At 48.4% G+C, this 21,391-nt stretch overlaps 1 protein-coding gene across 2 annotated transcripts in view; it reads right to left on the reverse strand.

Annotated features, from left to right (window-relative positions):
- The window catches only part of RANBP3 (RAN binding protein 3), a 114,999-nt gene that overhangs the window by 29,843 nt on the left and 63,765 nt on the right, over positions 1–21,391 (reverse strand). For both annotated transcript variants that reach the window (XM_075352520.1, XM_075352519.1), the window contains 3 exons: positions 16,232–16,351; positions 15,926–16,029; positions 157–235 (listed from right to left, as the gene is read on the reverse strand). In XM_075352520.1, the coding sequence (XP_075208635.1) occupies positions 157–235; positions 15,926–16,029; positions 16,232–16,351 (303 nt within the window). The remainder of the gene's footprint in view (positions 1–156; positions 236–15,925; positions 16,030–16,231; positions 16,352–21,391) is intronic.

Consider the following 21,391-nt stretch of genomic DNA (forward strand, 5'->3'; position numbering starts at 1 on the left):
ACCTCCCCCTAGTATTGCTTAGGGTAAGCCAAAGCCAGCACATTTCTCAATTTGGAATCCACTTTCACATAAAACGGAGGCATGTAAACTACAGAGGTTTATATATAAACCTAAGCCTTTATTTTATGCAATTTTAATCTAGGGTATAACACTTACCAAAACTCGCTCAATCATGTTTTGCCCAAATACAAATTTGTTACAGGCGGCTTCTGCTTTGTGCGCTGAATTTTCAAGGCTGCAAAATCAAAGTGTATATATGTGCAATGCATGAAATCTTTATATAAGCGGAGGAAAATAAACTACATAATACACATCCAGCGATGCCTTCAGTCACACATTTTAGATCACTGTATAACCCCAACATCCAGTCTCCTCAAGGATCAAGCTAGCAACTAAAATCCAGCAATGTAGTTGTGGTGGTCAGACTATTGCCCACCAACAGAGGGCGCACTGGCATCCATATCCACATGAGGGCCATTGGCGCCTGGAAGAAGAGCCAAAGTGAATAATCAACACATAATAAAGCCTGGCATGTAGTGGTTACCTTGAATTTCAGAAGACTCGGGTTATGTCGGCCACTTGCCATGTGTAACAACTGCTGTGTTTTTCCAAAAATAAGACCTAACCAAAAATAAGCCCTAGCGATTTTTTCGGAGCAAAAAAAATATATAAGACGGTCTTATTTTTGGAAAAACACGGGTATGTCACACTCAGCAACGAAGCTAGCTACAGTCATGGCCAAGAATGTTGGAATCCTTGAAATGCTTCATGAAAATTATTTGCAACTCCAATTACACATTTATTTCCTTTGTGTGTATTAACAAAAAAAACAAAACAAACAAAACAAAAAACAAAGGCAAACTGGATATAATTTCTCTACAAACTGCAAAACGGGCCAGACAAAATTGTTCTGAACCTCAAATTAATATTTGGTGGCACACCCTTTGGAATAAATAACTGCAATCAAATCGCTTACAGTTGTGCTGAAAAGTTTACATACCCCGGCAGATTTTTTGCTTTCTTGACCTTTTTTTTTTTTTTTTTTTTTTTTGGAGTATATGAATGATAACACAACCTTTTTTTCCACTCATGGTTAGTGGTTGGCTGAAGCCATTTATTGTCAAACTTCTGTGTTCTCTTTTTAAATCATACGGACAACCAAAAACATCCAAATGACCCTGATCAAAAGTTCACATACCCCAGTTCTTAATACCGTGTATTGCCCCCACTAACATCAATGACAGCTTGAAGTCTTTTGTGGTAGAGGTAGATGAGGCTCTTTTTCTCAGATGGTAATGCTGCCCATTCTTCTTGGCAAAAAGCCTCCAGTTCCGGTAAATTCCTGGTCTTTCTTGCATGATCTGCGTGCTTGAGTTCTCCTCAGAGTGGCTCAATTATATTGAGGTCAGGAGACTGAGATGGCCACTCAATAACCATCACTTTGTTCTGCTGCAGCCAATGACAGGTCGACTTGTCCTTGTGTTTTGGATTGTCATGTTGGAAAGTCTAAGTACGTCCCATGCACAGCTTCCGGGCTGATGAGTGCAAATTTCCCTCCAGTATTTGCTGCTAATGTGCTGCATTCATCTTATCTTCAACTTTGACCAAGTTTCCTGTGCCTTTGTAGCTCACACATCCCCACATTATCAGTGATCCACCTCCATGCTTTATAGTAGGAATGGTGTTCCTTTCATCATAGGCCTTGTTGACACCTCTCCAAATGTAACGTTTATGGTTGTGGCCAAAAAGTTCAATTTTGGTCTTATCGATCCAAATTACCTAGTTCCAGAAGTTTCGAGGCTTGTCTCTGTGCTGTTTGGCATATTGTAGGCAAGATATTTTGTGGCATTTGCACAGTAATGGCTTTCTTCTGACGACTACCATGCAGCCAATTTTATTTCAAATGCCTCCTTATTGTGCATCTTGAAACAACCACAACGCTAATTTTCAGTGAGTCCTGTATTTCAGCTGATGTTAATTGTGGGTTTTTCTTTGCATCTTGAACAATTTTCCTGGCAGTTGTACCTGATTATGGTTTGGTTTTTACAGTGCCCCTGATTTTCCCATTTGTTAATCAGTTTGAATACTGCTGACTGGCATTATCAATTCCCTGGATATCTTTTTGTATCCCTTTCTAGTTTTATACAGTTAAGCTATCTTTTCCCATAGATCCATTAACAATTCTTTTGCTTTCCCCATGACTCATAATCCAGAAACGTCAGTGGCTGGATGAAAGTCTGTCTGGATCCCAGAATCTCACTCAGCTTTTATGCACACACACTGATTACAAGCAAAAAGGTCACAGGAGAGGAGGTTACCTTTATTAGCCATTCAAACCCATTTGTGTCAACTTTTGTGCACGTTATCAGGCCAAAATCACCAGGGTATGTAAACTTTTGATCAGGGTCATTTGGATGTTTTGGGTTGTCATTATGATTTAAAGAGAGAAAAGAAGGGAATTTTGTTTACTTACCGTAAATTCCTTTTCTTCTAGCTCCTATTGGGAGACCCAGACAATTGGGTGTATAGCTTCTGCCTCCGGAGGCCACACAAAGTATTACACTTTAAAAACTGTAACCCCTCCCCTCTGCCTATACACCCTCCCGTGCATCACGGGCTCCTCAGTTTTGGTGCAAAAGCAGGAAGGAGGAAACTTATAAATTGGTCTAAGGTAAATTCCATCCGAAGGATGTTCGGAGAACAGAAAACCATGAACCAAAAGAACAATTCAACATGCAACAACATGTGTACACAAAAGAACAACAGCCCGAAGGGAACAGGGGCGGGTGCTGGGTCTCCCAATAGGAGCTAGAAGAAAAGGAATTTACGGTAAGTAAACAAAATTCCCTTCTTCTTTGTCGCTCCATTGGGAGACCCAGACAATTGGGACGTCCAAAAGCAGTCCCTGGGTGGGTAAAAGAATACCTCGATAAAAAGAGCCGAAAACGACCCCCTCTTACAGGTGGGCAACCGCCGCCTGAAGGACTCACCTACCTAGACTGGCATCTGCCGAAGCATAGGTATGCACCTGATAGTGTTTCGTGAAAGTGTGCAGACTAGACCAGGTAGCTGCCTGACACCTGCTGAGCCGTAGCCCGGTGCCGCAGTGCCCAGGATGCACCCACGGCTCTGGTAGAATGGGCTTTCAATCCTGAAGGAAGTGGAAGCCCAGAAGAACGGTAGGATTCAAGAATTGGTTCCTTGATCCATCGAGCCAAGGTTGACTTGGAAGCCTGCGAACCCTTACGCTGGCCAGCGACAAGGACAAAGAGGGCATCTGAACGGCGCAGGGGCGCCGTGCGAGACACGTAGAGTCGGAGTGCTCTCACTAAATCTAATGAGTGCAAATCCTTTTCACACTGGTGAACTGGATGAGGGCAAAATGAAGGTAAGGAGATATCCTGATTGAGATGAAAAGGGGATACCACTTTAGGGAGAAATTCCGGGACCGGACGTAGAACCACCTTATCCTGGTGAAAAACCAGGAAGGGGGCTTTGCATGACAGCGCTGCCAGTTCCGACACTCTACGGAGCGACGTAACTGCCACTAGAAATGCCACCTTTTGCGAAAGACGTGATAAAGAGACCTCCCGCAGCGGCTCGAAAGGTGGTTTCTGAAGAGCCGTTAGCACCCTATTGAGGTCCCAGCGGACGCTTGTAAGGTGGGACTATGTGGCAAACTCCCTGCAGGAACGTGCGGACCTGCGGAAGCCTGGCTAGACGCTTTTGAAAAAAAATACGGAAAGCGCCGATACTTGTCCCTTGAGAGAGCCGAGAGACAAACCCTTGTCCATTCCGGATTGAAGGAATGAAAGAAAAGTGGGTAAGGCAAAGGGCCAGGGAGTAAAACCCTTATCAGAGCACCAGGATAAGAAGATCCTCCAAGACCTGTGATAGATCTTGGCGGACGTTGGTTTCCTGGCCTGTCTCATAGTGGCAATGACATCTTGAGATAACCCTGAGGACGCTAGGAGCCAGGACTCAATGGCCACACAGTCAGGTTGAGGGCCGCAGAATTCAGATGGAAAAACGGCCCTTGAGATAGCAAGTCTGGGCGGTCTGGGAGCACCCACAGTTGACCCACCGTGAGATGCCACAGATCCGGGTACCACGACCGCCTCGGCCAATCTGGAGCGACGAGAATGGCGCGACGACAGTCGGACCTGATTTTGCGCAGCACTCTGGGCAGCATCGCCAGAGTAGGAAATACATAGGGCAGTCGAAACTGCGACCAATCCTGAACTAATGCGTCCGCCGCCAGAGCTCTGATCTTGAGACCGGGCCATGAATGCCGGGACTTTGTTGTTGTGCCGTGACGCCATGAGATCGACGTCTGGCGTTCCCCAGCGGCAACAGATCTCTCGAAACACGTCTGGGTGAAGAGACCATTCCCCCGTGTCCATGCCCTGTCGGCTGAGAAAATCTGCTTCCCAGTTTTCTACGCCCAGGATGTGAACTGCGGAGATGGTGGAGGCTGTGGCTTCCACCCACTGCAGAATTCGCCGGACCTCCTGGAAGGCTTGACGACTGCGAGTGCCGCCTTGGTGGTTGATGTAAGCGACGGCCGTGGCGTTGTCCGACTGGATTCGGATCTGCCTGCCCTCCAGCCACCGATGAAAGGCCAATAGGGCTAGATACACTGCCCTTATCTCCAGAATATTGATCTGAAGGGATGACTATCGGAGTCCAGGTTCCATGAGCCCTGTGGTGGAGAAAAACCGCCCCCCACCCTGACAGGCTCGCGTCCGTCGTGACCACAGCCCAGGTGGGGGGTAGGAAGGATTTCCCCTGCGACAGAGTTGGGAAGGAGCCACCACTGAAGTGACGTCTTGGTTGCAAGGGACAGAGAGACGTTCCTGTCGAGTGAAGTCGACCTCCTGTCCCATTTTCGGAGAATGTCCCACTGGAGTGGCCGCAGATGGAATTGCGCGAAGGGCACTGCCTCCATCGCTGCCACCATCTTCCCCAGGAAGTGCATGAGGCGCCTCAAGGGGTGTGACTGACCCCGAAGAAGAGATTGCACCCCTGCCTGCAGAGAAAGCTGTTTGTCCCGCGGTAGCATGACTACTGCTGACTGAGTATGAAACTCCATCCCAAGGTACGTCAGTGATTGGGTCGGTGTCAACTTGGATTTTGGGAAGTTGATTATCCACCCGAACTGCTGGAGAGTCGCCAGAGCGACGGAAAGGCTGTTTTGACACGCCAACTGAGAGGGTGCCCTGACTAGGAGATCGTCTAAGTAGGGAATCACCGAGTGGCCCTGAGAGTGAAGGACCGCCACAACAGATGCCATGACCTTGGTGAACACCCGTGGGGCTGTCGCCAGGCCGAAAGGCAGTGCCACGAACTGAAGGTGTTCGTCCCTGATGGCGAAGCGCAAAAAGCGTTGATGTTCGGGTGCGATCGGCACATGGAGATAAGCATCCTTGATGTCGATCGATGCTAGGAAGTCTCCTTGTGACATTGAAGCGATGACAGAGCGGAGAGATTCCATCCGAAACCTTCTGGTGCTCACATGTCTGTTGAGTAGTTTGAGGTCCAGAACGGGACGGAATGAGCCGTCCTTCTTTGGCACCACAAACAAGTTGGAGTAAAAGCCGCGACCATGTTCCTGGGGGGGAACAGGGACCACAACTTCTGTTTTCAGAGCGTTCACCGCCTGAAAAAGTGCATCGGCTCGCTCGGGGGGGCGGGGATGTTCTGAAGAAACGAGTCGGAGGACGAGAGCTGAACTCTATCCTGTAACCGTGAGACAGAATGTCTCTCACCCATCGGTCTTGAACATGTGGCCACCAGGCGTCGCAAAAGCGGGAGAGCCTGCCACCGACCGAGGATGCGGTTCGGGGATGCCGAGAGTCATGAGGAGGCCGCCTTGGAAGCAGTGCCTCCTGCGGCCTTTTGAGGGCGTGACTTAGCCCGCCACGCATAGGAGTTCCTCTGGCCTTTCTCCGGCCTGCTGGACGAAGAGGATTGGGGCTTGGCGGAGGGACGAAAGGACCGAAACCTCGAATGTATCTGTCGTTGCTGAGGTCTCTTTGGCTTGGACTGGGGCAAGGAGGAGTCCTTTCCCTTAGATTCCTTAATAATCTCATCCAATCGTTCGCCAAACAATCGGTCGCCAGCAAACGGCAAACCGGTTAAGAACCCTTGGAAGCCGAGTCTGCCTTCCATTCGCGCAGCCACATGGCCCTGCGGACTGCCACAGAGTTAGCGGATGCCACCGCTGTACGGCTAGCAGAGTCCAAAACTGCGTTCATGGCGTAGGAAGAAAAAAAACTGACGCCTGGGAAGTCAAAGACGTAACCTGCGGAGCAGAATTACGTGTAACGGCATTAATCTCAGCCAGACAGGCTGAGATAGCTTGGAGTGCCCACACGGCTGCAAAGGCCGGGGCAAAAGACGCGCCCGTGGCTTCATAGATGGATTTCATCAGGAGCTCTATCTGCCTGTCAGTGGCATCCTTTAGCGATGATCCATCTGCAACCGATACTACAGATCTAGCTGCCAATCTAGAGACTGGGGGATCCACATTGGGACATTGAGCCCAACCCTTGACAATGTCAGAAGGGAAGGGGTAACGTGTGTCAGTAAGGCGCTTAGTAAAGCGCTTGTCCGGAACCGCTCTGGGCTTCTGGACAGCATCTCTGAAGTTAGAGTGATCGAAAAACGCACTCCGTGTACGTTTAGGGAACCGAAACTGGTGTTTCTCCTGCTGAGAAGTCGACTCCTCTACAGGTGGCGGTGGAGGAGAGATATCTAACACCTGGTTGATGGACGAGATAAGATCATTTACTATGGCGTCCCCGTCAGGTGTATCAAGATTGAGGGCAACGTCAGGGTCAGAGCCCTGAGCTGCGACGTCCGCCTCGTCCTCCAGAGAGTCCTCACGCTGGGAACCCGAGCAGCGTGAAGAAGTCGGGGAAGATTCCCAGCGTGCCCGCTTAGCCAGTCTGGGACTGTGGTCCGGGCCGGAGTCCTCCCCATGAGACCTAGGGCCCCCCCTGGGAGCGTGCTGCGGCGCGGGCAGAGAGGGGCCTGGGGGTGAAGATCCAACAGGGCCCGGGGCCTGTGTAGGGACCGGTCTGGACTGCAAAGCTTCCAGCAGCTTGGCAGACCATTTGTCCATGGACTGAGCCATGGATTGTGAGAGTGACTCAGAGTTTTTCAGCAAAGACTGCAAACTCTGTCCCTGCCGCCTGGACAGGTGGAGCAACGGATTCTTCCTGAGCCGAGGGGCCCACTAGTGACCGAGGCTCCGGTTGTGGAAGTAAAACAGGGGTTGAGCATTGCTCACAGTGAGGGTAGGTGGAACCCGCAGGTAACTTAGCCGCACAAGAGGTACAGGTCGCAAAATAACCCTGTGTTTTGGCCCCCTTGCTCCTTGTGGACGATATGCTGTTGTCTCCTAGGAGAGTGATCACTGAGGGTATATGGGAAGGGTATACAGCCCGACCGAACAGAAATATATAAATATATATAGTATCTATTCCGGCACCCTAAGGGGACCAGCACCGGGTGACCGGTGTGGCTTACCGACCGCTAAAAAGCGGAGTGTGTGTCCTCCAGATTCCCTGCCTTAGGTCTCCCAGCGTTGCAGAGCTCTTTCCAGGAAAACTTCCACAGGCAGAGTGCCAAAAAAATGGCTGCCGGAGCTCTCAGGGGAGGAGAGAAGCCGTGGGCGGCGTTAGAAAAGTGCGGGAATCTGGAGTCCCCACAGTGATCAGTGAGGGGGGGAGGAACATACAGGATGCCCTGGCCCTCACAGCCGACGTCAGGTCGGCAGTCCCGCCCTTATCCCTGATAGACAGGTCCGGGGGCGGGAGTTTTGCTACTAGGCCGCAATTGAAGCCGGGGCCTAAATTTAACACCGCGGCCGACAAACAGGCGCGGTCGGCGCGGAAGTCCGCCGGCCGTCACAAATAAGCAGCTGCTGCAGCGTCTGGGATGCAGGCACTCCATGCACATCCCCCATGGGGGTACAGAGTACCTTAGTGATGCAGGGCCCGATCCCTGAGGATTAACCAACTCCTGTCCGACAGATTCCCCCAGGGGCTGCGGAGGGAGCACGGTCCCAGTGACTGGATGACGGCTCAGGATCCCACTTCTCCCAGAGCCGCAAAGGGATGGTGAAGGAGACGGCATGAGGCTGCTGCCTTTGTACCCGCAATGGGTACCTCAACCTTAACAGCACCGCCGACTTAGTGGGGTGAGAAGGGAACATGCCGGGGGCCCCGTGGGAGCCCACTTTTCTTCCAACCGATATGACTAAAATGAGAAGCTGAGTGGATGTGTGCCTCCTTCCACACAAAGCAAAAAACTGAGGAGCCCGTGATGCACGGGAGGGTGTATAGGCAGAGGGGAGGGGTTACACTTTTTAAAGTGTAATACTTTGTGTGGCCTCCGGAGGCAGAAGCTATACACCCAATTGTCTGGGTCTCCCAATGGAGCGACAAAGAAACAGTAGTTTGACAATAAATGGCTTCACACAACCACTAACGCACTACATTGTAACACAAAATCCTTTGGTAATCTTTAGATTTTATGATGCCTTGCACACAGACAAGGCATCCAGTGCCAGAGACAGCAAAATAACCCCAAAACACCTTTGAGCCTCCACTATTTTTAACTGTAGGTACTGTTTTCTTTGTAGGCCTCATTCCGTTTTTTGGTAAACGGTAGAATAATGTGCTTTACCAAAAAGCTCTATCTTGGTCTCATCTGTCCACTAGATGCTTTTCCAGAAGGAACTTGATTGGGGCTGCTTATCTACCAGAGTATCCTGCATTGCAATCTTCCATCACTTTTTCTTTGTCATCCACATCCAACACCGTACTCCCTCCCTCAGCCTCCTAAATGCTGTGATTACTAATGATCATAGAAGTTAGGGGGTTAAACAGCCAGAGGCAGTGTGGGCACTATCCCTGGCTGTGACAGCTTGAGCTCAGCAATCACTTAAGCCCCGGCGGTGATCGTGCTGGCACAGCTCCTGTGCCACACGCTATAATCATGTCTTACAAATAAGTCATAGGTTGGGAACCTCTTCCAGACCCTAATGTATAGGTACATCAAATATCGTAAAGGGGTTAATGACCCAATTGCCTAATTTCTTTGTGCAGGGGATTGATTGCATGCTTACAGTTATTACACCTGTCAAATTAGCTGCAGGGGCGGGGTTGTATTACACATTAAAGCCTAAATACAGCAAAGTTGTTTGCTAGCAGCAGGGGCATCAAAGATTATGCACACATTTATATTGAATTCATCAGATTTTCCTTCCAGATTCTCCAGGAGAAATATTGATGCATTTAACAATACTAACATTGTACATGAGATTTTAAAGAATCTCACAGACTGCAGGAATGATCAAGCAGTGCTGTGAATTTGATCTCCACAGAATGCCAATTTAGGCCCCTTTCACGCATCAGTTTTTTGCCATTAGTCACAATCCGTCGAATTTTGAAAAAAGAAAAAAGAAGGGAATTTTGTTTACTTACCGTAAATTCCTTTTCTTCTAGCTCCAATTGGGAGACCCAGACAATTGGGTGTATAGCTATTGCCTCTGGAGGCCACACAAAGTATTACACTTAAAAGTGTAAGGCCCCTCCCCTTCTGGCTATACACCCCCAGTGGGATCACTGGCTCACCAGTTTTAGTGCCAAAGCAAGAAGGAGGAAAGCCAATAACTGGTTTAAAGACCAATTCAATCCGAGGAAACATCGGAGAACTGAACCATACCACATGAACAACATGTGTACCCGAAAAAACAGAAAAACCCCGAGAAAACAGGGCGGGTGCTGGGTCTCCCAATTGGAGCTAGAAGAAAAGGAATTTACGGTAAGTAAACAAAATTCCCTTCTTCTTTGTCGCTCCATTGGGAGACCCAGACAATTGGGATGTCCAAAAGCAATCCCTGGGTGGGTAAAAGAATACCTCATGATAGGGCCGTCAAACGGCCCTCTCCTACAGGTGGCCAACCGCCGCCTGAATGACTTATCTACCTAGGCTGGCGTCTGCCGAAGCGTAGGTATGCATCTGATAATGCTTGGTAAAAGTAAGTAGACTCGACCAGGTGGGTGCCTGACACACCTGCTGAGCCGTAGCCTGGTGCCGTAATGCCCAGGATGCACCCACGGCTCTGGTAGAATGGGCCTTCGGCCTTGAGAGAACCAGAAGCCCAGTAGAACTGTAGGTTTCAAGAATTGGTTCCTCGAGCCCCCGAGCAAGGGTGGATCTGGAAGCTTGCGACTGTTTACGCCGACCAGCGACAAGGACAAAGAGTGCATCCGGGTGGCGCAGGAGCGCCATGCGGGAAGTAGAACCTGAGTGCTCTCACCAGAACCAACAGATGCAAATCTTTCTGAAATTGATGGACTGGACGAGGACACAAAGAAGGTGAGGTGATATCCTGATTGATATGAAAATGGGATACCACCTTAGGGAGAAATTCCGGAACCGGACGCAGAACTACCCTGTCCTGGTGAAGGACCAGGAAGGGAGTTTGTATGAGAGCGTTGCTAGCTCGGAAACTCTCCTAAGAGACGAGACCGTTACTAGAAGGCCACTTCCCGTGAAAAACGGGAAGGGAGACATCCTTCAAAGGCTCGAAAGGCGGCATCTGGAGAGCAATTAGAACCTTGTTCAGATCTCAGGGCTCTAACGGCCGCTTGTACGGAGTGCTGAGAAGACAAACTCCCCGTAGGAACGTGCGTACCTGAGGAAGTCGTCGTTTCTGAAAAAATACAGATAGCGCTGAGACTTGTCCCTAAAGGGAACTGAGCGACAACCCATTTTCCTACCTAGATTGCAGGAAGGAAGGAAACATAGACGATGCAACCGGCCAGGGAGAAACACCCTGCGCCGAGCACCGAGATAAGAACATCTTCCACGTCCTGTGGTCAATCTTGGCGGACGTTGGTATGCTAGCCTGTCTCATGGTGGCAACCACGTCCTGAGGTAATCCTGACGACACTAGGTTCCAGGACTCAATGCCACACCATCCGGTTGAGGGCCGTAGAATTCAAATGGAAGAATGGCCCTTGAGACAGCCAGTCTGATTGGTCTGGTAGTGCCCCCGGTTAGCCTACCGTGAGGCACCACAGAACCGAGTACCACAACATCCTCGGCCAATTTGTAGCGACGAGGATGGCGCGGCCGCAGTCGGTCTTGATCTAGCGCAGTACTCTGGGCAACAATGCCAGAGGTGGCACCTAAGGTAGCTGGAACTGCGACCAATGCTGAACTAAGGCGTTTGCCGCCAGAGCTCGATGATTGTGAAACCGTGCCATGAAGCTGGCACATTGTTGTTGTGCCGTGACGCCATTAGATCGACGTCCGGCCTCTGTCAGCGGCGCCAGATCTCCTGAAACCCGTCCGGGTGAGGAGACCATACTCTTTCGGCCACACCTCAGCGACTTAGGAAGTCAGCTTCCTAGATTCCACACTTGGGATGTGAATTGTGGATATGGTGGATGCCGTGTCTTCCACCCACATCAGAACCTGCCGGACTTCCTGGAAGGCTTGCCGGTTGCGCGTTCTTCCTTGGTGGTTGATGTATGCCACCGCTGTGGAGCTGTCCGACTGAAGTCGGATATGCTTGCTTTCCAGCCGCTGTTGGAAGGATTGTAGGGCAAGATACACTGTTCTGTGTTCAAGAACATTGATCTGAAGAGTGGACTCTTGCTGAGTCCACGTACCCTGAGCGCTGTAGTGGAGAAAAACTGCTCCCCACCCTGATAGACTCGCGTCTGTCGTAACTATCGCCCAGGACGGGGATAGGAAGGACCTTCTTTTTGACCAAGAGGTGAGAAGAAGCCACCACCGTAGAGATTCCTTGGCCGCCTAAGAAAGAACGACGACTCTGTTGAGGGACGTCGACTCCTCGTCCCATTGGCGGAGAATGTCCCATTGTAGTGGACGCAGTAAAACTGCGCGAAAGGAACTGCCTCCATTGCTACCATCTTACGTAGGAAGTGCATGAGGCGTCTCAATGTGTGCGACTGGTTCTTAAAGAAGAGCTTGCAGCCCGTAGTGAATGCTGTTTGTCTAGCGGCAGCTTCACTATCGCTGAAAGAGTAAGAAACTCTATGCCTAGATATGTTATCGATAGGGTCGGGGTCGGATCTGACTTTAAAAAGTTGATGATCCACCCAAAACTCTAGAGAGTCTCCAGCGCAACGTTCGGGCAGTGTTGGCATGTTTCCTAAGAGAGTGCCTTGACAAGTAGATCGTCTAAATACGGGACCTGGCCCTGAGAGTGCAGGACTGTGACTACTGCTGCCCTGACCTTGGCGAAGACCAGTTGGACTGTCGCTAGCCGGAAGGTAGAGCTACGAACAGAGGGTGTTCGTCTCCTATAACGAAGCGTAGAAACGCTAGTGCTCTGGATCAATCGGCACGTGTGGATAAGCATCCTTGATGCCTAATGATGCTAGGAAATATCCTTGGGACCTTGAGGCGATGACATGGCGGAGGGATTCCATCCGGAACCGCCTGGTGTCCACGAGCTTGCTGAGCATTTTTAGATCCAGAACGGGACGGAACGGCCCGTTGTTATAGGTACCGCAAAGAATTTGGGGTAAAAACCGTGACCTTGTTCCTGAAGAGGAACGGGGGTCATCACTCTTTCTGCCTATAGAGTGCACCCTGTTTGCAGAAGAGCAGCGGCCCGGCCGGGAGGTGGAGAAATTCTGAAGAATCGAGTTGGAGGACGAGAAGTGAGCTCTATCCTGTACCCGTGAGACAGAATGTCTCACACTCAATGGTCATTGACCTATGGCAGCTAAATATCGCCAAGGCGGGAGAGCCTGCTACCGACCGAGGCCGCAAGTCATGAGGAAGCCGCCTTGGAAGCGGGTTTTCAGACTGTCGCTTTTTTGGGCGAGACTGAGCCCGCTAAGAATCTTAGCTCCTCTGATCCTTTTGAGTCCACATTGGACGAGGAAAAATGGGACCTGCCCGAGCCTCGAAAAGGCCGAAAACCCCGACTGCCTCTTGCTCTGTTGGGGTTTGTTGTGTCCGGGCTGAGGAAAGGATGAATCCTTACCCCTGGACTGTTTGATGGTTACATCCAACGCTCACCAAACAGTCGGTCAGCAGAAAAAGGCAACTGGTTAGGCAACCTTTTTTGGAAGCAGAATCTGCCTTCCATTCACTTAACGAGCAGACCCGGCTCTGCTTAAAAACACGGAGTAGCGGAGGCTACCGCCGCACGGTTCGCAGAGTCCAGGACAACCTGAATCGCGTAAGAAACAAATGCAGACATTTGAGAGGTTAAGGATGCCACCTGCGGCACAGATGTACGTGTAACCGTGTCAATCTGTGTAAGACAAGCTGAAATAGCTTGGAGTGCCCCAAGGGAGAGAATGCCGGAGCCAACGGTGCGCCGACAGCCTCATAGATGGCTTTCGACCAGAGATCCATCTGTCTGTCAGTGGCATCTTTGAGTTTGCAGTTCCATCTCCCACTGCAACTATGGATCTAGCTACAAGCCTGGAGATTGGAGGATGCCGCTCGGGACATTGGGTCCAGTCCTTGACCAAGTCAGGGGACAGGGATAACGTGTATCCTAAGCCGTTTGGAGAAGCGCATATCTGGATAAGCGTGGTGTTCCTGGACTGCCTCTCTGAAGGCAGAGTGGTCCAGAAAAATACGTGAAGCTGACTCCTCCACTGGAGGAGCTGTGAGAAATAACCCACATTCTATAGATGGACGCTATAAGATTATTTACTATGGCGTCACAATCAGGTGTATCCAGATTGAGAGCGGTCTCAGGATCAGAATCCTGAGCCGCTACTTCCGCCTCATTACACAGCGAGTCCTTCTGTTAGGACCCTGATGAAACCGAGGCCGCTCATAGCGAGCCCACTTAGGCTGTCTGGGACTGACGTCCGTGCAGAGCCGTGACTCTGGGATGCGTGTGACATTCCCGGAGCTGTTAGTTATTCACACTGAGGGGGGCCATGGATCAATGATTCAACAGTGCCCATATTGTGAGAGACATGTCCGGACTGCTAGGCTTCTAGTATCATAGCCATAGTCTCAGAAAAACTGTCAGTAAATACTGCAGACACCGTCCTCATCCCCTGGCCATTAGTGCATACAATGGGGGCCGTATAGCCGTACATGCTGTACCAGCTGTATAGAAAAACATGTGGTTCTGCACCTTTGTTTTACACAGAGAATATGCTGATAACTCCTCCGCATAATCCAGGAGGGTATATACAACGTGCGACCAAACAGTGCAATGTATATAGTACAAGCATATCTATAAGTGCACTTCTGCACTAGTGGGGTTAGCACCACAGGTGCTGCTTAACGCCTGTTACAGCGATTGTGTGACTATCAGAATGCCAGGGTCTTCCACACTTGTCTCTGTATCGTACAGAAACTGACACTAATGGCTGCCGGTGTCCTTGTAGAGAAGGAAGCCGTGGGCGTGCCTGAGAAAGTGCGGGAATCCGGATTCACAGTGCACACAGTGAGAGGGGTGGAGTATGCAAAACATACTCCAGCTCTCAGCTCTGCTCTATGCAGCGTCACGCCCCTACCCTGACTGTCAGGGCTGTGGGCGGTAACGAAGGGAGACTAGGCCCAGAAGCCGGGGACTCGAGTTATCAGCGCGGCCGCCGTAAAAGCGCAGGCCGCGCTGAAGTCCCCGGCGCACTACAAGTGCCAGCCGCGCCGCAGTCCCAGCGGCCGGCGCGACCAATTCCCATAAGTGAGCCTGCTTCAGCAAAGCTGAATGAGGCCATGGCACAGGCGCCGCAGCGCTGATGTCCCCCGGCGCACTACAACACCCAGCATGCTGCGGTGTGAGCGCCAAATGCACGGGGACACAGAGTACCTTGAGGAAGCAGGGCCATGTCCCTGATGTACTCCGCTCCATCCAGCATCTTCTCCAGGGGCTGTAGATGGAGCACGGTCTCAGTGCCTGGAGACCGGTAAATCCCACTTCACCCAGAGCCCTGTAAAAAGGGATGGGGAAGGAATCAGCATGTGGGCTCCTGCCGCCGTACCCGCAATGGGTACCTCAACCTTACAAACACCTCCGACATACAGTGGGGTGAGAAGGGAGCATGCTGGGGACACTATATGTGTCCTCTTTTCTTCCATCCGACATAGTCAGCAGCTGCTGCTGACTAAAAAGTGGAGCTATGCGTGGATGTGTTGCCTCCTTCGCACAAAGCACAAAACTGGTGAGCCAGTGATCCCACTGGGGGTGTATAGCCAGAAGGGGAGGGGCCTTACACTTTTAAGTGTAATACTTTGTGTGGCCTCCAGAGGCAATAGCTATACACCCAATTGTCTGGGTCTCCCAATGGAGCGACAAAGAAAAAAAAAAAAGCTGACCCGGCGACTGATGCCGCAGGATCCATTTTTTTTTCTCATCGACTTGAATTAGCGACAGATGGCATCACATTTCATCCGTTCGACGGATCCGTCGAAAAAGGTTTGTCCGTTGGACGGAGACAACATCCACGGCAATGTTTTTGTGTACGTCGAAAAAATGGACAGCGACGGATGAGTCGCCGTCCGTCGTTTAGTAGAGTGGAAGCCTATGGGCGCAGGATCAGTCATTCGTCAAATGAGAGAATCAGGCGACTGATTCTGTTTTTTTTTTTTTTTTTTTTTAACTGAGCATGCTTTAATTATGTAGCCCCAGGTAGTCGGATCCGTCGAAAAACGGATCCATTGCATCAGTTAAGCCACAATCCGTCGAAAAAACAGATTGTGACTGAAGGCAAAAAACTGATGTGTTAAAGGGGCAGGTGTCAGTGCATGTTTCACCCCTTGCAAAGCAATAACTGAAATGTGCAGCTAACCAGTAACATTTTTGCAACAATACCTGTTGAGTAAAATCACACTGCAGACTTTACAGTGGTAGTTCTGCTGTGGCTTGCCTGTAGCAAAACTCCAATGAACTCACCTGGAGCTAATGTATTGCAGAAAGTAATTGGTCTGTGCTGGAGCATCTGCACTTTGTGGCCCAAAGTTTTCCATATCAAGGGAATCTTTACTTTCTACTCCAAGCTGGAAAATTAAGAACATACATTAAAAAAAAAGTTAAAAGCAATGAAACGTCATGAAATAAAGTAAAAAAGGAGTTTTAAAAAAAAAAAAAAAAAAAAAAAAAAAAAAAAGGGGGGGGGAAATGGAAGATTGGAAAAATGAATCTTGGGGAGGTAGGGGGATTGGGAGAGGATAGTAGTAGCATCTTAAACGAAGACTTTACCTTTACTCTGTCACGAAGATTCTGACCGAATACAAAGGACTGAGAATTCTGTTCACCCCTCTCCGAACCCTCAGAAGCACCAATATTACTAGTCATTGACTCTGGCTGAGCATCGACGGACTTAAAAAAAAAAAATAAATAAATAAATAAAAAAAATATAAATTAGAATGTTTGTTTTGGATACACATCTTTCTAGTCAGTTAACCCCATAGCATATAATTTATAACATGCAGTGGGCTCAAGAGCCGAGGCTGCCCCCTACACGTGCAGTTTTATACAGCAAGCACTGCAATGGTGACAGTTTATAGATGCCATTGTCTTCCCAGACTAGTAATTTTACAATGCATTGCAATACTATAACAATCACAGATAAGTCCCCTAAGGCTGCACCCACGGAGTCGCAAGTGTCCTTCGTAGGAAAAAACACAAGTAAGAGACCGCAGCACACCGACCGTCCAGGATGCAACCAGCCCTGATCAATGAGCCTTCATAAAACTCGATAAACAGAGGGAGCAGAGGAGTTATTCTTGAAAGGTTGGGAATTAAAAAAATTATATTAATATATATATATATATATATATATATATATATATATATATATATATATATATATATATATATATATATATATATATATATATATATATATATATATATATATATATATATATATATATATATATATATATATATTATTATAATAATATATATATATTTATTATAATAATATTATTATAATATATATTATTATAATAATACAAGAAAGTACAAGAATTACATAATAAATCATATTATAATAATACAAGAAAGTCTAGGAATTACATAATATTAAATCATATCTTATAGAAAGTCTAAGGTGGTCATAGACAGACACACATCATTTGGCAGGACCAGTCAACGATCTGATGTTTATGGAGGTTTCCCACTGTGTCTTAATAGCAGATATATAATCCTTGTTGTTTAAAAAAAAAAAAAAATATCCATCCTCCTTTTTAGTCCCATCTCGACTATGAAATTTTTGGTCTTTGCTTCTTTTATTACGACCCCCTATAGCTTTTTGTCATTCTCCGTCAGAGGGATAGTTGTTTTGAAGTGTCCAAGTGTGGCGAAATTACAGAAAAACAAATTTTTCGGTCATTGGAGCGGTCTGTTGGCTCTTGTTTTGCAGGAAGAGGTTTGAAAGTGCCACTTATTGTATTCTTGTTGCAGTGGCCCAAATATAAATAAATGGAATTCCAGTATTTTGATTTCTCATTACCGCAATTATGGACCCAATTAGTTTTATATTTTGCTAGGTCTGAATTTATTTATTAAATATTTACGGTGTTTATTAGTCCCATTTAGCCGATCACTTGTACTACACAGCAATACCGCAGTATTATTGAATAAAGCCAATGTCACGCTCTCCTACGAAGCAAAGCCACAGGCACTGGCAACTTCAGCAGACCCTTGGCTATCATGGCAACCACATTGCCGCACGCTGCTTATGATGCAGTCAGAGATTGACCGCAAATTTCACAGATTGATAACCTTGGGCAGAGCAGAGCTCCACTCATTTCTAGGCTGCTTTCACACTTCCGTTGTTTTGCATCCGTCACAATCAGTCGTGTGGCTGATGCAACAGATGCGTTGCAGAGAGTGTTGTTTTCAGTTGTTTTACCGTTTTACTGGAGGCAGACTATTGTAAACGATCCGCTGATCACCCGGCCGCCGGGCCATCAGCTGATCGTTCACAGTAGCCGGCCTCCGGGCCATCAGCTGATCGTTCACAGTAGCCGGCCTCCGGGCCATCATTATAATAATATATATATATTTATTATAATAATATTATTATAATATATATTATTATAATAATACAAGAAAGTACAAGAATTACATAATAAATCATATTATAATAATACAAGAAAGTCTAGGAATTACATAATATTAAATCATATCTTATAGAAAGTCTAAGGTGGTCATAGACAGACACACATCATTTGGCAGGACCAGTCAACGATCTGATGTTTATGGAGGTTTCCCACTGTGTCTTAATAGCAGATATATAATCCTTGTTGTTTAAAAAAAAAAAAAAATATCCATCCTCCTTTTTAGTCCCATCTCGACTATGAAATTTTTGGTCTTTGCTTCTTTTATTACGACCCCCTATAGCTTTTTGTCATTCTCCGTCAGAGGGATAGTTGTTTTGAAGTGTCCAAGTGTGGCGAAATTACAGAAAAACAAATTTTTCGGTCATTGGAGCGGTCTGTTGGCTCTTGTTTTGCAGGAAGAGGTTTGAAAGTGCCACTTATTGTATTCTTGTTGCAGTGGCCCAAATATAAATAAATGGAATTCCAGTATTTTGATTTCTCATTACCGCAATTATGGACCCAATTAGTTTTATATTTTGCTAGGTCTGAATTTATTTATTAAATATTTACGGTGTTTATTAGTCCCATTTAGCCGATCACTTGTACTACACAGCAATACCGCAGTATTATTGAATAAAGCCAATGTCACGCTCTCCTACGAAGCAAAGCCACAGGCACTGGCAACTTCAGCAGACCCTTGGCTATCATGGCAACCACATTGCCGCACGCTGCTTATGATGCAGTCAGAGATTGACCGCAAATTTCACAGATTGATAACCTTGGGCAGAGCAGAGCTCCACTCATTTCTAGGCTGCTTTCACACTTCCGTTGTTTTGCATCCGTCACAATCAGTCGTGTGGCTGATGCAACAGATGCGTTGCAGAGAGTGTTGTTTTCAGTTGTTTTACCGTTTTACTGGAGGCAGACTATTGTAAACGATCCGCTGATCACCCGGCCGCCGGGCCATCAGCTGATCGTTCACAGTAGCCGGCCTCCGGGCCATCAGCTGATCGTTCACAGTAGCCGGCCTCCGGGCCATCAGCTGATCGTTCACAGTAGCCGGCCTCCGGGCCATCAGCTGATCGTTCACAGTAGCCGGCCTCCGGGCCATCAGCTGATCGTTCACAGTAGCCGGCCTCCGGGCCATCAGCTGATCGTTCACAATAGCCGGCCTCTGGGGTATCAGCTGATCGTTCAGCCGCCGAGAGAATGAAATTGCTTTCAATGATTAAACAAGAGCTGAGCATGCGCAGTAAAAAAAAAAAAAAAAAAAAAAAAAAAATATTACGCCGCTCTAAAAAAATGCTATATGCTGCATCCCTACTGCCCAACTGTAAGTTGTTCCACGACTGATCAGTCATGCGGCGGATGCAACGCAAGGCCATCAGTCGCAATCAGTCGTCCATACAAGTCTATGGGGGAAAAAAAAACCGGACTCCTGCTAAACATTTTGCAGGATACCGTATTTCCTCAAGGTGACGGATTGCAACTGATGCAAAACAACGCAAGTGTGAAAGCAGTCTTAGTCAGCTGTTATGTGCCTAACACAGCCATCATTTCTTGGGAAACATGGGTGCTCCACAGAAAGGGACTGAACACCAAAAGATGTTCAGCAGTGGCTTTAGGCTACATTTACTAGAACACACGCACGCTCCAACAGAGCTTACAGGGATGGTGGAGGTAAAAGTCAGCCAACAGTCACCACGAGGCTTCAATCAGAGGTCTGCGGTTTTCACGTGCGCAAACAAATCTCATCAGTGTTTTGCATAGTGAGGTCAAAGAAGGGAATTTTGTTTACTTACCGTAAATTCCTTTTCTTCTAGCTCCTATTGGGAGACCCAGACAACAGCTTCTGCCTCCGGAGGCCACACAAAGTATTACACTTTAAAAAGTGTAACCCCTCCCCTCTGCCTATACACCCCCCGTGCATCACGGGCTCCTCAGTTTTGGTGCAAAAGCAGGAAGGAGGAAACTTATAAATTGGTCTAAGGTAAATTCCATCCGAAGGATGTTCGGAGAACTGAAACCATGAACCAAAAGAACAATTCAACATGAACAACATGTGTACACAAAAGAACAACAGCCCGAAGGGAACAGGGGCGGGTGCTGGGTCTCCCAATAGGAGCTAGAAGAAAAGGAATTTACGGTAAGTAAACAAAATTCCCTTCTTTGTCGCTCCATTGGGAGACCCAGACAATTGGGACGTCCAAAAGCAGTCCCTGGGTGGGTAAAAGAATACCTCGATAAAAGGAGCCGAAAACGACCCCCTCTTACAGGTGGGCAACCGCCGCCTGAAGGACTCGCCTACCTAGACTGGCGTCTGCCGAAGCATAGGTATGCACCTGATAGTGTTTCGTGAAAGTGTGCAGACTAGACCAGGTAGCTGCCTGACACACCTGCTGAGCCGTAGCCCGGTGCCGCAATGCCCAGGACGCACCCACGGCTCTGGTAGAATGGGCTTTCAGCCCCAAGGGAAGCGGAAGCCCAGAAGAACGGTAGGCTTCAAGAATCGGTTCCTTGATCCATCGAGCCAAGGTTGACTTGGAAGCCTGCGAACCCTTACGCTGGCCAGCGACAAGGACAAAGAGCGCATCTGAACGGCGCAGGGGCGCCGTGCGAGACACGTAGAGCCGGAGTGCTCTCACAAAATGTGAACTGCGGAGATGGTGGAAGCTGTGGCTTCCACCCACTGCAGAATTCGTCGGACTTCCTGGAAGGCTTGACGACTGCGAGTGCCGCCTTGGTGGTTGATGTATGCGACGGCCGTGGCGTTGTCCGACTGGATCCGGATCTGCCTGCCCTCCAGCCACCGATGAAAGGCCAATAGGGCTAGATACACTGCCCTTATCTCCAGAATATTGATCTGAAGGGATGACTATCGGAGTCCAGGTTCCCTGAGCCCTGTGGTGGAGAAAAACCGCCCCCCACCCTGACAGGCTCGCGTCCGTCATGACCACAGCCCAGGTGGGGGGTAGGAAGGCTTTTCCCTGCGACAGAGAGTTGGGAAGGAGCCACACCACTGAAGTGACGTCTTGGTTGCAAGGGAAAGAGAGACGTTCCTGTCGAGTGAAGTCGACCTCCTGTCCCCACAAAGCATAAAACTGAAAAGCCCGTGATGCACCGGAGGGTGTATAGGCAGAGGGGAGGGGTTACACTTTTTAAAGTGTAATACTTTGTGTGGCCTCCGGAGGCAGAAGCTATACACCCCAATTGTCTGGGTCTCCCAATGGAGCGACAAAGAAATGTCAATTTTTACCATCTATTACTAAGATTCTCCTTATACATTACAATGACAAAACCATTGTGTGAC

The sequence above is a fragment of the Anomaloglossus baeobatrachus genome, chromosome 1, assembly GCF_048569485.1.
Source record: "Anomaloglossus baeobatrachus isolate aAnoBae1 chromosome 1, aAnoBae1.hap1, whole genome shotgun sequence".
In the NCBI taxonomy this organism is placed as follows: Eukaryota; Metazoa; Chordata; class Amphibia; order Anura; family Aromobatidae; genus Anomaloglossus; species Anomaloglossus baeobatrachus.